This window comes from Pteronotus mesoamericanus, unplaced genomic scaffold, assembly GCF_021234165.1.
Source record: "Pteronotus mesoamericanus isolate MK-2021 breed Mesoamerican mustached bat unplaced genomic scaffold, CSHL_Meso_final contig_27, whole genome shotgun sequence".
NCBI lineage: Eukaryota > Metazoa > Chordata > Mammalia > Chiroptera > Mormoopidae > Pteronotus > Pteronotus mesoamericanus.
The window spans coordinates 27,801,647-27,815,892 of NW_026555115.1; the positions used below are offsets into that span (position 1 = coordinate 27,801,647).

At 46.9% G+C, this 14,246-nt stretch overlaps 1 protein-coding gene across 2 annotated transcripts in view; it reads left to right on the plus strand.

Annotated features, from left to right (window-relative positions):
* GPR156 (G protein-coupled receptor 156) overlaps nucleotides 1-12,163 on the plus strand; it is a 53,010-nt gene extending 40,847 nt beyond the window's left edge. For both annotated transcript variants that reach the window (XM_054574975.1, XM_054574976.1), the window contains exons 7-9: nucleotides 85-321; nucleotides 6,389-6,547; nucleotides 10,762-12,163. In XM_054574975.1, the coding sequence (XP_054430950.1) occupies nucleotides 85-321; nucleotides 6,389-6,547; nucleotides 10,762-12,096 (1,731 nt within the window). In that variant the 3' untranslated portion in view covers nucleotides 12,097-12,163. The remainder of the gene's footprint in view (nucleotides 1-84; nucleotides 322-6,388; nucleotides 6,548-10,761) is intronic.
* The last annotated feature ends 2,083 nt before the right edge of the window (nucleotides 12,164-14,246 follow it).

Consider the following 14,246-nt stretch of genomic DNA (forward strand, 5'->3'; position numbering starts at 1 on the left):
ATGGTCCCCTGCACCATCCTGTTCTATGATCCCAAGTTTGTTATTCCACTTCCCTGAGCCTCTGGTTCTCCCCTCCGCCTCCAGGGTCTGCTGCTGCTGTACGGTGCTTACCTGGCTGGCCTGACTGACCACGTCAGCTCTCCTCCTGTGAATCAGTCTTTAACCATCATGGTTGGGGTCAACCTTGTGGTGCTGGCTGCTGGGCTTCTTTTTGTGGTCACCAGATACTTGCACTCCTGGCCAAACCTGGTCTTTGGCCTCACATCTGGAGGAATCTTTGTTTGCACAACCACCATCAACTGTCTCATCTTCATTCCCCAGGTATGCTCTAGGGAGAATTTGGCCAGGCCAGTTCTCCAGAGGATTTACTGGACATGATAAATTGCTCAGTGTTTTCTATCAAGACTTTGGGGTACCATTTATTGCAGAGTCAGAAGGAACGCCAGTTCCTGGTGAGCTGGCTCTTCTGTTCTTCCCACCTCAATCTTCTGAAGGAAGACAGCTCTGCTGCCAGTCATCTAGGAGGGCAGCCCAGAGTGGCTGAGCCATAGCAGCTGCCCATTTCCACCCTGGCAGTGGACTCGCCGACCTACTTTTCCACTAATCTCCAGTCCCTTCCTCATCTTAATAATATCATTCCTTTTTTAGCCTGGGAATGAAGAGCCTTTCCTTCTTTCCTGTCTAGGATTCCTTTTCTTTTTACAATAAAGAGAAATTAAAATTAAGTAAAAATGTGTTTCATATTATGAGGATTAAAGAAAAAAATCAAACAAGGGAGGAAGATAGAAACAGAAATGTCAAGAAAGGAAAGAGGGAAAAAGGGAGTTGGAGGGAAGGCAAAGGCATCCATAGGCTCTGAAAGGAAAGTGATGTGAAATTATTCATATTGGGCCCAAGGCTACCACTGAGCCACATGCATCTGAATTAATGAACTTGGCATTAGGCACTTTTCCCATTTCCCTTCTAGTTCTCTTTTTCTTCTCCTGAGTCCTCCTTCATCCCACTACTCCCTCAACACCCCATTCTGGTTCCAATTGCAGCTTCTCGTTGACTATGAATGACTTTGCCATGACACCACTGACTGATAAAATGGCTGATGGAGGGTTATGAGGTATTTTCAAAGGGAAGAGTGGAGTTTGGGCCATGATGGTGTGACACACGGTTAGGCCTTTTACTCTTCTTCCTTTTCATGAATTCTCGTGCAAACACTCAACAGAATAAACAAATATGAAAATATCTGTAGCAGCAGTACTATAAACCAAGGAGGGTATTGTCTCTATGCCAGAAACTAGAGAAATTTTTGCTGAATCTTAATGTTGTAAGAACTGGATTGAAGGGAGCCACTGAGAGCCGAATGGAATGTAACAGAAAAGGGCTATGAAGACCAAGGGCTGTTCTTCTCTGGGAGATGGGGAAAAGGGAGTGGGGAGGGGCCTTTTGGGAAGTCCACCCATTAGACCTTGTGGCCAACGTTGTTGATTGGTAACCCATCTATCCATTGCCAAACCCTTTCTTCCTTACTCATTTCCACTGTCTAGTCTGAAAGAGCTAACCACTTGTTTTTCCAGCCTCCCTTATAGCTAGAGGTGCCCATGTGACAAAGTTGAACACTAAAGGTTTTTTGAGAGGCTTCTGAGAAAGTTTTTGTTTTCCTGAAAAAAACTATGGGTATGACTGGTATCACCTCTTCCACCTCCTTTCTACCTTAAATGTTTGTTATATGGCAGCCATCTTGTGATGATGTGGGAAACACCAAAAGAACATATTTACTGTAATACACTGAGAAATTACAGCCTTTCCCATGTAAGACTGTAAATTCAGGAGCCTATGAAGAGACTCTACAGTTCATAAGAAGAGGTCCACAAATTTCTGGAGATTTGGAGACGCTTCCTTCCTCTGAAGTAAAGTAGAAGTTTATTGAAGATATCAGATTTGTCTTGTCAATAGGATTTTAAGAATATTGCCTCTCTTCAACCAAAGCAAACCAGCAAGAGAAGGACATAATCTTAGATAATGAAGTATTAAATAAGGGTGGAAAATGTTGTATTAAATTCAACACCCCAGTAGAAACATTGAATAGGAAATTGGACATGGAAAAATATTGAATTAGTTAATTAATTTAAGGAAACAGAACATAAGGAGACAGTTAAAAAATGAGAGACTAGATAAGAAGATATGGAGAACAGATCTAGGGATACAAGATTTAGAGATAATAGGAATCTCTGAAAGATAAAAATAATTTAGGGCAGAAGTAATCACCAAGGAAAGCCTTCCTGATCTAAAACAAGACCTCTATCTGAAAATCAAGTGAATTAGCAACCTTCCTGATGTGGCTCTACTTATCTTATATCTCCTCTTTGAACACTCACATCTGTCCCTTTTGCATCCTAAATCTCAGACACGAGTTCCAATCTCTTTTGAATCCTCAGCACTTAGGGCAATAGTGATATCTAGGTACACTCTCATCTGCACATAGACATACAATTGCAGAATGAAGTTCAGCTTGAAATCTGACTTCCAGGTTTGAACTAAGCAACAAGCACTCGATTTGTTAAAGTGAGTGAAGCCCTGGCCAGGTGGTTCAGTTGGTTGGCGCATTGCCCCCATACACCAAAAAGTTGTGGGTTCAATTCTGGGTCAGGGCACATACATAGGTTGTGGGTTCGATTCCTGGTTGGGTCATGGATGAGAGGCAACCAATCAATGTTTCTCTCTTTCTCTTCTTTCCTCTCTTTCTAAAATCAATAAACATATCCTTGTATGAGGATTAAAAACATGTATATATATAAAGTGAGAGTGGAAGTGGAATTATGGGATACAGGAACAGGATGGATGGACACTGTTCCCCATTTTTCCTTCCAGCTGTCTTGAGTTTCCTTTCTCTTTATCTTTCCTCATCTGTTTTCTTTCTCATGCCTTTTCTCCTCTTGAACTGACCAAGATCTAAAACTTTAGAAGTATGTTTTTAGTCCACTGTATTTTAGGTTTAGGAAGTAAATGCTTGCAAAAATCTATAACTATACAATATGTCTGGTTTTTGTGCACCCTTGAACTTACTTTGCCCTCTGGCTCAATGGCCTTTGGTAGAAGAGTCTCCCTGTGAGAGCTGCACTGTGTATTCCCAGGAGAGAAAAACGGCTGAGCAAATTTAGGAGAGTATCTGAGGAGAGCTGCATGGGGAGGGAAGAGAGCAGGGAGAGGGTACTTCCTTTTTGCCACGGAGCCTTCAGACTGGGCTGTGTGGGAAGAGTTTATGAAAACAAAGGCACAGGTATTGCAAGGGAAGCTAGGTGGCACTAGAGAGCTGAGTGAGATGAATAAAGAGCAGGTGAACCAAGTAGCATTCTGCAGGGTCTCTCAGGAAATGCCTGAGTGTTTATGCCAAAAGCAGATCATTACCAGCAATGAGCCAGAGTCTGCTTTTGTTGATGGTAACCTGGATGTGAACCATCCCCACACACACCTTCTCCTTTCCTCCCTCCATCTTTGAGGGGCAGATGGGTCCTAAGATAAGACATTGTTTTTTCCTCCAACACCCCAAAGTGTTTCATTTAGTACTTAGGACTGTCTACCCTGCCTTAGAGTTATCTGTCTATGTCTCAGTGACCCTACTAGATAGGTGAGCTTTTTCAAGGAAAACTTTCTTCATCTGTTTATTTATTCATCCATTAACTTATTAACTGTTGGGAACATGCCCCATCACATGGCCCCATCTCTAGATATAGTTGGGAGCAGACATGAAAGGAATTATAATACATGTCTTAAGTGTTTGAGGAAGGCATGTTACATGATGCTGAGGAAGGGGTGTCCCAGCCTGTCCAGGAACTCCATGACACCTTCTCAGAGAATGGGCCCAGTCTTATAGGAGAAGCAAGAGTTCACTGAGCAGATTGGGGGAGAGGTTGGCATTCAGATGGAGGGACAAGAGGCAGAGAGGTGTGTGAGAGAACAGACTATGTTTGGAGCACCACACATCTTTACATTTTTTGAAACACGAATTGAAGAAAGGGGAATGTGGCTGAAGGTTAAGAGATGAGCTTCTCAAGGCCCTAGTAGGTCCTTTTAAAGGCTTGAAATTTAATACCACTGTATTAGTTTCCTGCTATAACAAATTAATTATAACAAATTAGTTGCCGCTATAACAAATTAATACAAACTTAGAGACTTAAAACAATTCAAGTGTATTATCTTATAGTTCTGGGAGTCAGAAATATGAAATGGGTCTCATTTGGCTAAAATCAAGGTGTCGGTATGTCTGCATTTCTTCTGGAGGCTCTAGGGGAGAATCCATTTCCTTGCCTTTCTCAGCTTCTAGAGGCCACCTGCATTCTTTGACTCATGACCTCTCCCTCTACCTTTAGAGCCAGCAGTGCGACATCGTCAAGTCTCTCTCTCTTTCTGACCTCTATTTCCATTGTTGCTTCTCTTTTTCTGACTCTGCCTCCCTCTCACAAGGATTCATGATCACAGTGGGCCCACCAGTATAATCCAGAATAATCTCCCCATCTCAAAATCCTTTACTTAAGCACATTTACAAAATCCCCTTTGCCATGTAAGGTAACATAGTCACAAGTTCCAGGGATTAGGCAGGGAACATATTTGGGAGACTATTATTTAGCCTATTGCACCCACATAGCCCAGAGGCTGAAAACCAAGAATGTGCCTGTCCTTCGGAAGGAATGGTCATGGAGAGAGCCTGAAACTGTGACTTGAGGGTCATTTATTGCCATATTTCAGATACCTCATGGGGTCAAGTCTGAAGGACCACTATCTTCACAAATGGGGAACTATGAGGGAGGGGGCTTTTGTCAAGGCGCACCCTGGCCCACTTAGGATGAGACAGACCCAAAGGCCTGAAAGTGCCCTTGCGCAAGTGTGAGAGGTTCCTCCAGAAGCCCTGCAGAGGGGGCTCAGACCGAGGGTGCTGGGGGAGAGAGGAAAAGCTGTACAACTGAAGAAATGAGGGGGCCTGAGAGGGGGCCAAGATACGGTGACACTTCGAGGGTCAATGCTAGGAACATCCCTGAGCATCTGCTTCATCCTCTCAAGACCACATAGTGACCCTGTGGTGCCCTGCTCCAATAACGCCTGAGTAGGGTGGTAAGCTCAGGGCACCCTAGGCTTTCAAGAAGGGCCTCTACGGGGGAGGCTCCTGGCCTGACACAGCACAGATCACACAGACTCCTGATATCATGAGGGACTCATGCTGAGTCAGCAAATGACCCAAGAGGACTTGGGTGAGATGTGGTATTGCAACTGTTGGGAGGATTTAGAATCCTAACTGAGATTTACCAAATTGGACTTAGTAAATGTTTGAGAGTGAGCAAAGAGGTCCCAGGATTCCCATGAGGCTCCCCACGAGGCTCCCCACAGCCACCAGCATTGTTGCTAGGGTGCCAGAGTGCCCAGTGTACATCACTAGCACTCTTAGTTATGAGAATTCCTAAGGGAAAAACAGAAGCTTCCAGCACTGGGTCCTCCCCTGGCATCCACGTCACTGGCATTCTCCAGGAAGAGAGAGTGTCCCAGAGACTCAGGAGGATGGCCCCCATTTGTAAATATTCTGTGTTCAGTTCCATCCCTGTTAAACTAAACTAGACCATGCACCCACAGATTGTTTCTCAAAACCAGTGTTTCCTGAAAAACCTCCCTGAGGACCCCACAGTTAACAAGGTCTGTCTTTATCAGCTGTGTTGAGGTCATGCGGTGTGGCACAGTGCCCCGGTTACAGCTGTGGTTCTGCTGCTCACTTGCTGCATGGGCCTAGGTAAGTTGTACTCCTTCTGAGTCTCCCCTCCTTTGTCAGGAAAAAAAGATGGTCAGATCGCAGACCTAATGTTCTATCATTTTTATTGATATTTATTGCCATTTGTGATTTTCCATCTGAGCCTTGATTACTGATTTGGGTTAGAAGTCCTCCAGTAAGGAACTGGGTTTTCAATCACTGTAAGCACACCATTACTCAACAAATGAGGATAATTAAGAACAGCTACATATAACTAGAAACAGTTCCACTTGAAACATACAGCGTTTAGATTGCGGAAACTTGTTATAGCTCATAAATTCTGGGTTTAGAATATGGCCCTAGGAGAACAGATCAATCTGGTTTTCTTTGACCAGTTCAGCAATGGGTGGGTTGAGCTAAGATTGTTCTATTTCATCTACCTGTCATCTTCCTTTGGCACTTTAAAGTCTATATAACCTTAGCATTCTCCATGCCTTCTGTCATTACTACCCATGAGCTTTCCAGAGTAAAGTACATTCTGAAAAGAGAATAGTTCATGCGTTTGTATATCACTGTCATTCCTTCGCATTTTTTAGAAAGAATGAGAGAATGTGTTTCTGGGTGTGTAATTAAATAAATAACATGTGTTCTTTTATTTAACAGCTGAAGCAATGGAAGACATTTGAAGAGGAAAACCAAACAATTAGATGCATGGCCAAGTATTTCAGCACTCCCAGCAAAAGCTGCCATACCCAGTATGGTGAGGAACAGAATTGCCACGCTAGAGGAGAGAAAACCTCCATGGAAAGACTCCTCACAGAAGTAAGTGAGATCCCTGCCTGGTGGATTCTTTATAAAGAACTCCAGTTCCAGGCACCAGGGAGCCCCAGGTGTCACATTGCTAATGTTCTTTCTTCTCCTCCCGTTCCCCTACTCCCCTTAGCAGCAGGCATAACCTCAGCATTTGCCCAGGGACTCTCTCATTGCTGATCTCACCCACTTTATTTGTTCATTGAACAGATGTGTGCCAGGCATTGGGCTAAGTGCTGATGCATAAGACAAACATACCCTCATGGGGCTCACAGTCTAATGGAGGAAATAGGTATCGGTCAATAAAATAATGAAGGAAAAAAATCAGGGTGGTATGACAGAAAAATGGGTGGTAAGCACAAGGGAACCTAAGTTAGATCTGTCAGAAAAGACTCTGTGAGCTTGGAGCTGAAGGTTAAGTACAACCTGGCCAGAAAAGAGTGCAGGGAGAGGCCTTCCAAACAGAGGAACAGCATTGTAAAGGCCCTGATTTATAGTGGATGAGAGCTTCTTCTGTATGATGCGTTCTTTCCTTATGTAGAGTAGTGCCCTCATTGACAAGCTCTCCTAGGGCCCCTTACTGTACTTGCAGGTTCTAACTAGAGATCTCAATCATCCCACCAATCCAGAGCGTCAGTACATGTCAAAAATGGGGAGGAGGGCTGAATAGGTCCTCTGAATTCCATAGTAGCACCAAGAGGGGACCGGGGAGCCCCCAGCTCTTATTTCTTCTGTATTTGAGCCCAAGTTGGCACTCCTCCCAGAACTGGGCAGTGTGGTGTGGGCTTGCAGAGAGCACGTGGGAAAGCTTGAGGCCGCCCTGCCTCAGAAAGGAGGCACAAGGCCCAGAAGGATTAGTCAGTATTTTTCACACTAAATGATCGTCCTTTTTTTTTTTTTTTTTTTAAGTACAGAATGTACCTGAATAGGTGCAGTTTGGGAAACCATTTTCCTGTGACCGGAGAGGCACATGGCTGTCATAAGTCCCTGTGTGAGAGGGCCGATTAGCCATCACTGCACTCCCTGTTCATGCCCCTCCGGGCTCCTGCACTGCACCCTCAGCCTGGACCTTTTTCAGAGTCACACTTCTCTATTCCTGTTCTCTTTATGAAGCATTCAGGGCCTTATTTCAAAGCCAGATTTCTCCGCACCTGGCAAGGGAGTAGTGTTGCCTTTGATACTCTGTGAAGTCTTCAAAGAAGCAATTTCCCCCCCACCCCCACCCCCAGCTCAACAGAAGGCCAGAAACTTGGCGAGAACAGCCAGGATGGTTTTCATTCACAATCAGCTAATGTTGGAACAGCCAAGTGGCCTGACTCTTTAGCCTTATGGTAATTTATGACGTGCTTTTTGTACTTCTGCCACACTAACCACCCTGTTTCCCACGCAGTGACTGAATCTGCTCTATCCAAAAAGATTCCTTGAATCTGCAGAGGAAAGGCCCTAATAGGGAGCAGATGTACAGGCAGTAAAAAACTGGCCTAGTCCCAACATCCTACACCTGGTACATCTTTCCCAGAAAAGGCCTGAGAACCGGCAGCCATCCCAGGGCCCTGGAGCAGGCGTAGAGAGGTTCCAGCATCTAAAGCTTCAGCTCTGGCCTTGCCTGGTGGATAACAGAGTATCTCTCCTTCCTCCATATGTGCACAAGCCCATATGGGCCCAGCTTCTCGGTTGCAGCCTCTGACGCCAGCTTCCCTATGATGCAGCCCCCTCAGCCACCCTTACCTTGTCCTGCTCTTACTTTCCCATGGTCTGGGGAGTCCATCTTCTCATTTTTGCCTCCTTTGCTGCTGTACCCAGGGGTTCCCCAGAGGCCGTTTGAGGCAGAACCCATCGCTGACTTCCCAGGTTGTATGAGGCCCGCAGGTAGAACCATCCCAGAAGTTGAAGAACCTTCCTTCTACACTCTGCAGTGGAGGAAACCTACCTGTTATTTTTCTTCCTTGAACCATAGCAACAAGAGAGTGATTCCATTTCTCCTGATGGCCTGTACCTTAGGAAACATACCTGTGGATGTTTTGCTTTCCTAAATGTGCCAAAAGTAATAATTAATAAGCTCATTTAAATGCAGCTGCCATGGTAGGTCAGATTTTGGTCTCTCAGTGGCAATGGCTCACACCACATCTCTAATTAATATGCAGCCATGGTGAAGACAGAGGCCCACTTTTTTCTCTGAGAAATCAGTCACCAGCCAACTTCAAATGGTTGGTCTGCCGGGAGAAGAGTATTCTTCCCAACTCAGTCTTTATCCTGTTTTTCTACACTCAAAGAAATGTGCAGATAAGGCAAAAAAGGCAGCACAGAGAGTGTACTCCCTGGGTAGTTGTCATTAGTTGGTAGCTTCCTCCTAACTCAGTGAGACAATAGAGGCCTCCTGAAGCCAGCCTGACAATGTGCAGGGTGGGCTTCATGAAGAGGGGCTGCTAAGGAGGAAAAGGGTAGGGGTCCCTCCTGGGCAACCAGCATAGTCACCCCTATGGGATGCTCAAAGAGCCATCTGGCACCCCCAGGTATCTTGAAAAGCCTGAGTGAATGTCTCCCAATTACTCATCCCCTCTGCTCCTGGGGGAGTCCTTGAGTCTGCTACGTCTCCCCAGCAACACCCAGACCTTACCGCTCTGCAGGTGAGGAAAAGAGAGAATGGGCAGGTGGGGGCTCAGCTGCGAGTCCCTTCCCCATATTCACCCGTTTCTTACTGGTCTGGGACTCCCCCCTGGTGACAAAAGAAGTAGACTAAACCAAGATGTAACTGGGAGAGCCAACAGTAGAGAAATCGCCTTTCTGCTTATAAATAGGAAGCAGTAGATCTCCTTTGGAGTTGCTGCCAGAAACTTGCTGGACTAGTTTACTTAAGGAACTGCTTTCAGAAAGGGTCACTTCTGGTCAACTCGCCCATCTCACCTTGAGAAGACACCACAGGTTTGGTCCATAGGCAACTTGTATCAGGTATCCTACAGAAGGGAAACATCCTTTTATTTCTAGGACATAATAAATGGATGTCCAAATGCTCCTCCTCAGCTTCTAAAGAGGAGGGCAACAAAGAGGCAGCATTTGGGTATTTGGACAAAGAGTTCCTAGAACTCAATGCTTTGTGTTACCAACTTCTCCAAACCCTTGATCCCAGTTGTCAGTTCCCCATCCTGATCTTTTCCCTGCTCCACTGCCTTTGATCGTCAGAAATTTCAGAGGTGGATACAAGGCCTGAGTTAGGGAAGCAGCTGCTGTTCCCGCAGAGGATACTCAGGACACACCCACCTCCAGGGCTCTTGCCCTACTTCATGCCCATGATCTCAGGACGGACACAACTCTGCAGCTCGCACCTGCCAGGCCTCCTGGGCACAGCCTGTGTATCAACTAACAGACAAGAAACAAGTAGGCAGCTCAATAGCAGAAATGCCCCAGCCTCATTCATCTTCTGGACTCTATTCTAGATCTATTGAAGCAAGCTATCAGAGAGTTGGGCCCAACAATCCTATTTTTTAAAAAAAGTCTTCTCCAATAATTCCGACACTTGCCCATCTTTAGGAGATACCAGTAACTGATAGTGCCACCTGGTAGCTTTCACCTTCCAGCCCCAGGTCCAGCCAAGGCAAGTAATAGCACCAACCTGAGATTCTCATTGGTCCTTCCTGGCTCCAGCCTTATCTCTTTGGCCCAGGAATCTTTACCCTTCTCTCTCTTTTTCCATTTTCTAGTCTGTTTAGCAAGAGGCAAAATGCTTGTTTCCCCATTCAATCATCCCCTTGAGATGTGCTTCGGATTCATCTGTATTTTGCAAAAGCGTGATAAACCAGAGTTGGGCCATTTTTCAGATGTGTGTCTTGCAGAGCAACCTTTCCCTCCCAGTTCTCAGAAGGGTGTGCCCCAGTCACAAGCAGCAAGCTGTGTCTCTTCCAACCTCCTGTCTCACAGACAGTGCCAGAGTGGGGACATAGGGGAGAGATTAAGATCCTACAACAATAAATCATGGTTAACCTTTATCAAACACCATGTGTCAGTTATTGCACTGAGCACTTCATGTGCAACAAGTGTTTTCACTCTGTGTGCATCAAATGTTTTCACTTTGTGGAGGTACCTCCTCAGAGCCTAAGATCACCAGCTAATATGCAGAGGAACTAGGATTTAAACCAAGGTCCCCTGGTGCCACACTTTCTCCCCCATGGGAGATGGTGTGAAAACCCTCAGTGGCACATTTTGTTGATAGTTTTGCTTTTATCTTTCAGAAAAATGCTGTGATTGAAAGCCTGCAGGAACAAGTAAACAACGCCAAAGAGAAGCTAGTGAGGCTGATGTCAGCTGAGTGTGCCTATGACCCCCCAGTGTGGCCTGTCTTGCCTGCCTCCTCCCACAGCAAGGACAGCCAAGCCGCAGCCCCCATGCATGGCCTGGCACCCCCAAGGCATTCAGAATGCCTCTCTGACTCTCAGAATGATACCAGGGCAGCTACCCAGGACTCCCAGACTACCTCAGCGCCCTCCTCAAGTGCACAAAGCCTCTTGGGGCTGGGGAAGGACTCTGGGTCCTCCCCAGGAGAGAAGATGTCTGACTTAAAAGACTTTTCTGATCATTTAAATGTGAGCTACAGTCAGAAGCCACAGGCTGAGCAAAGCCAGGGAACAGAAAGAAGAGACAAGGTACCCACGGCCCCCCACCAGAGTCTCGTGCCAGGTGAAGAAGGCTCTGTTCCTAGGAGACAGGAGCAGCCAGAGGACTCAGGGGAACCCCAAAAGCGGCCAAGGGTCAATTCAGTGATCAGGGAGAAGCTTCAGGAAGTCCTACAAGATCTGGGCCTGGGCCCCGAGGCTCCCCTCCCCGCTTCCCCGTCTTGTCCCCAGCAGCCCTGGAAGAGTAGTGCTGCCCACTGCCCCCCAAAGATGCCCCTCCCCAAGGAGCTGGGCTTTAGTCCACACATGGTGAGGAGAAGGCGGGCTGCGCAGCGGGCTCGCTCACAATTTCCGGGCTCTGTATCCTCATATGTGGGACATCGGGCAAATAAGATAGTATCTGGTACAAAAAGTAAGTTAAATGTACAGAACAGGGACAGTCTCTGCTTGGACCCCCAAACTGCTGATTCGAGGGTACCCTCTTCCAAGAAGCCCTCACTACTCTCATATCCTCAAGGCAAACCAGGAACCCTGAAGGACCGCAAACAATGCCAGCCAGAGCCCAGGGGGGCTGGAAGGAGCCATGTAGCCTTTCCTCACCAGCCTTCTGATTCTGGCCAGGCTCAGTGTCCTGCTGGCCCACCCTTATCCAGAGCCTCACCAGATCTGCCCGAGCAGCAACAGCTGCAGTCCCCGGGGTCCCCAGGCTGTCCTTCCCTTTATTCTCCGTGCAGCTACCTTGACACTGAGTCCAGCAGCTCAGACGAGTTCTTCTGCCACTGCCACCGGCCCTACTGTGAAATCTGCTTCCAGAGCTCTTCTGATTCCAGTGACAGTGGCTCGTCAGACGCCAACCCTGAGCATGCTGGGGGTCTGGCTTCCTGGGAAAAGCTGTGGGCCCGCTCAAAGCCTGTTGTGAACTTCAAAGACGACTTGAAACCCACACTGGTGTGAGACACAGCAGAGCAGGTCTGGGTATAGAGGTCAGTCTTGGACAAGCCGTACAAAGGCCTACAGGAGGAAGGCTAGGCCTGGCCTTCGGGGAACACACCAGCACCCTGCATTGACCAGCCCTTACCATGTTTCACCCATGCTCACTTGAGTACTGTGTAACCTTGAGCCCTTCTTGATCTATAAAAAGAAGGGAGGGTATTTTCTGTCTTGTTACTACCTCACAGCATTCCTGTAAAAGACACCAGTTGAGTGACCACAAAAGTTACTCTATGGATAAAAGGTGCTAAATGAGCACAGAAACTTTTCTGTCCTGGTCAGCCTGTATTCTACCAAACTCTTACTATATACCAGATGATGGCTAGCAGACAGACGGATGGGCAGAATGGAGGGAAAATTTCTGCAGATCCAGAGTTGTGAATTTTGACCCATCAAAGTGGCCTTTTGGTGCAGACCTGCTACAAACATAAGTTTCCTGCATCCTGGGGTACCCCACTCTTGGAAGGGGGTGCAGTTTTGTTCCTGTTAAAGGTTATAAACAGCACCACTCACTGGGTTGCACCTCTGACAAGACCCAGCTCACAGCCACCTCCACAGCACTATTTGGTGTTCATGTTTTGCCACCATCATGGCACCTCATCGTCATCCCTGAGGCAGTCACTCCTCGGCTTGGTGCAGTTTTGGCACCCTGACAATCTCTGTTGTAGTAGGGGAGGCCCTGTTGCTGGTCAAGAGGTACTTTTGATGCCATTGGGGTTACATGACCACTAATAGATACATAAACCTGGAAATAGAATATGGAGAAATAGAAAAGAAGAAATGAGGAAGAAGAAGGCAGGAAAGCAAACAGGTTTGATTATTTACCTTGAGTTTGGAACAGTACTTGGCAGTATCAAATTTCAGTAATTCCTTATGATAACCCTGGGAAGTAGACAGATGGGGAGTATGAGGCTTCGAGAACTGAGGTAACTTTCACAATGTCACACTGCTGGAGAGTGACTGATGTAGGACTTGAGCACAGCTCATGGGACTCCAAGTTCGTCACTTTTCCTGGCAATACAGCTCTTTACTCATTCTTCTGGGAGTGGCAAACAGGTCTTGGCATGCCAGGCAATAAAGCAAGGGTAGTATAGGAAAGCTGAGAAGTGCTCACCTGCAGTTCAGGACACTTGCCCCAAGATAACAAAACTGGGTTCCTCCTTGGGGAGCAGCCCTCACTGCCTCAGGGCCCACCTGCACTGCCCAGGGTATCTGGGGAGTTGGTGAAGGATGAGTGCCAGGAACTTGCCTGCTGCCAGAGCCCCAGGGAAAGCGCAGATGGGTCCACCTTTCTTGTTGCTGAGCTGGCTGGTGTTTGGAGGCCGCTCTCTGCTGCCAACCTTGTGTGTGTACATGGTCATGAGCAGAAGTCTAAGCCTTATTAGATATGCTCGGAGCAGGGCATTTGGCTCTAAATGTCCCACAGAAGATTTATCACAGACTCGCGGGGCCTGCCGACACTCATGAATCTCCAGACACTGGATTGGGAGGCCCTCCTAGTAGCATAGCTTCTTCTGTCATCTACTTTTACATACAAATGTCATAACTTATTCTGTGTGTGGGTTTGTAGTGTCTGTTTGTGCCGTTTGTTTGCTGCCCAAGTGATAACTTAATAAAAGAGAAAGAGCTCGCAAGGCAAGTCTCCAGAAACTGCGGTCTCGGGCCAGGGAGTAGAGGCACAGAGAGTGGACAAACAACAGCCCTCAGAGCTGCCACTGGGTTACCCTGGGTTCCAAGTGTTACAAACTTCATCTGTGACAGAAACACCTGCCCCAGTGCCTAGAGGAAACCCTGGAGATCCTGGACTCTTCTCGCCCACAGGGCATCCTTTCCTCCCAGTATGTCACCACTAGCTGCCTACTGTTCATGAATGTGAACTATGCAGGCTCTACACCTGGCCGTCTTTCTACCCTTCTTATTCTCTCTGCTCCTATATCCTCGATCCCACCATCTCAGTTCTTCTGCATCTCCATTCTTCTTCTATCTAGGATTCCCTTCCCTTCTTTGCATACCTTGTGAATTAGTCATCCTTCAAGACTCAGGTGGAGCATGCATTCTCTCTTTGGCCCTTCCTGAACAACCCAAAATAAAACTGACTGGCCCCAAAGGTTAAA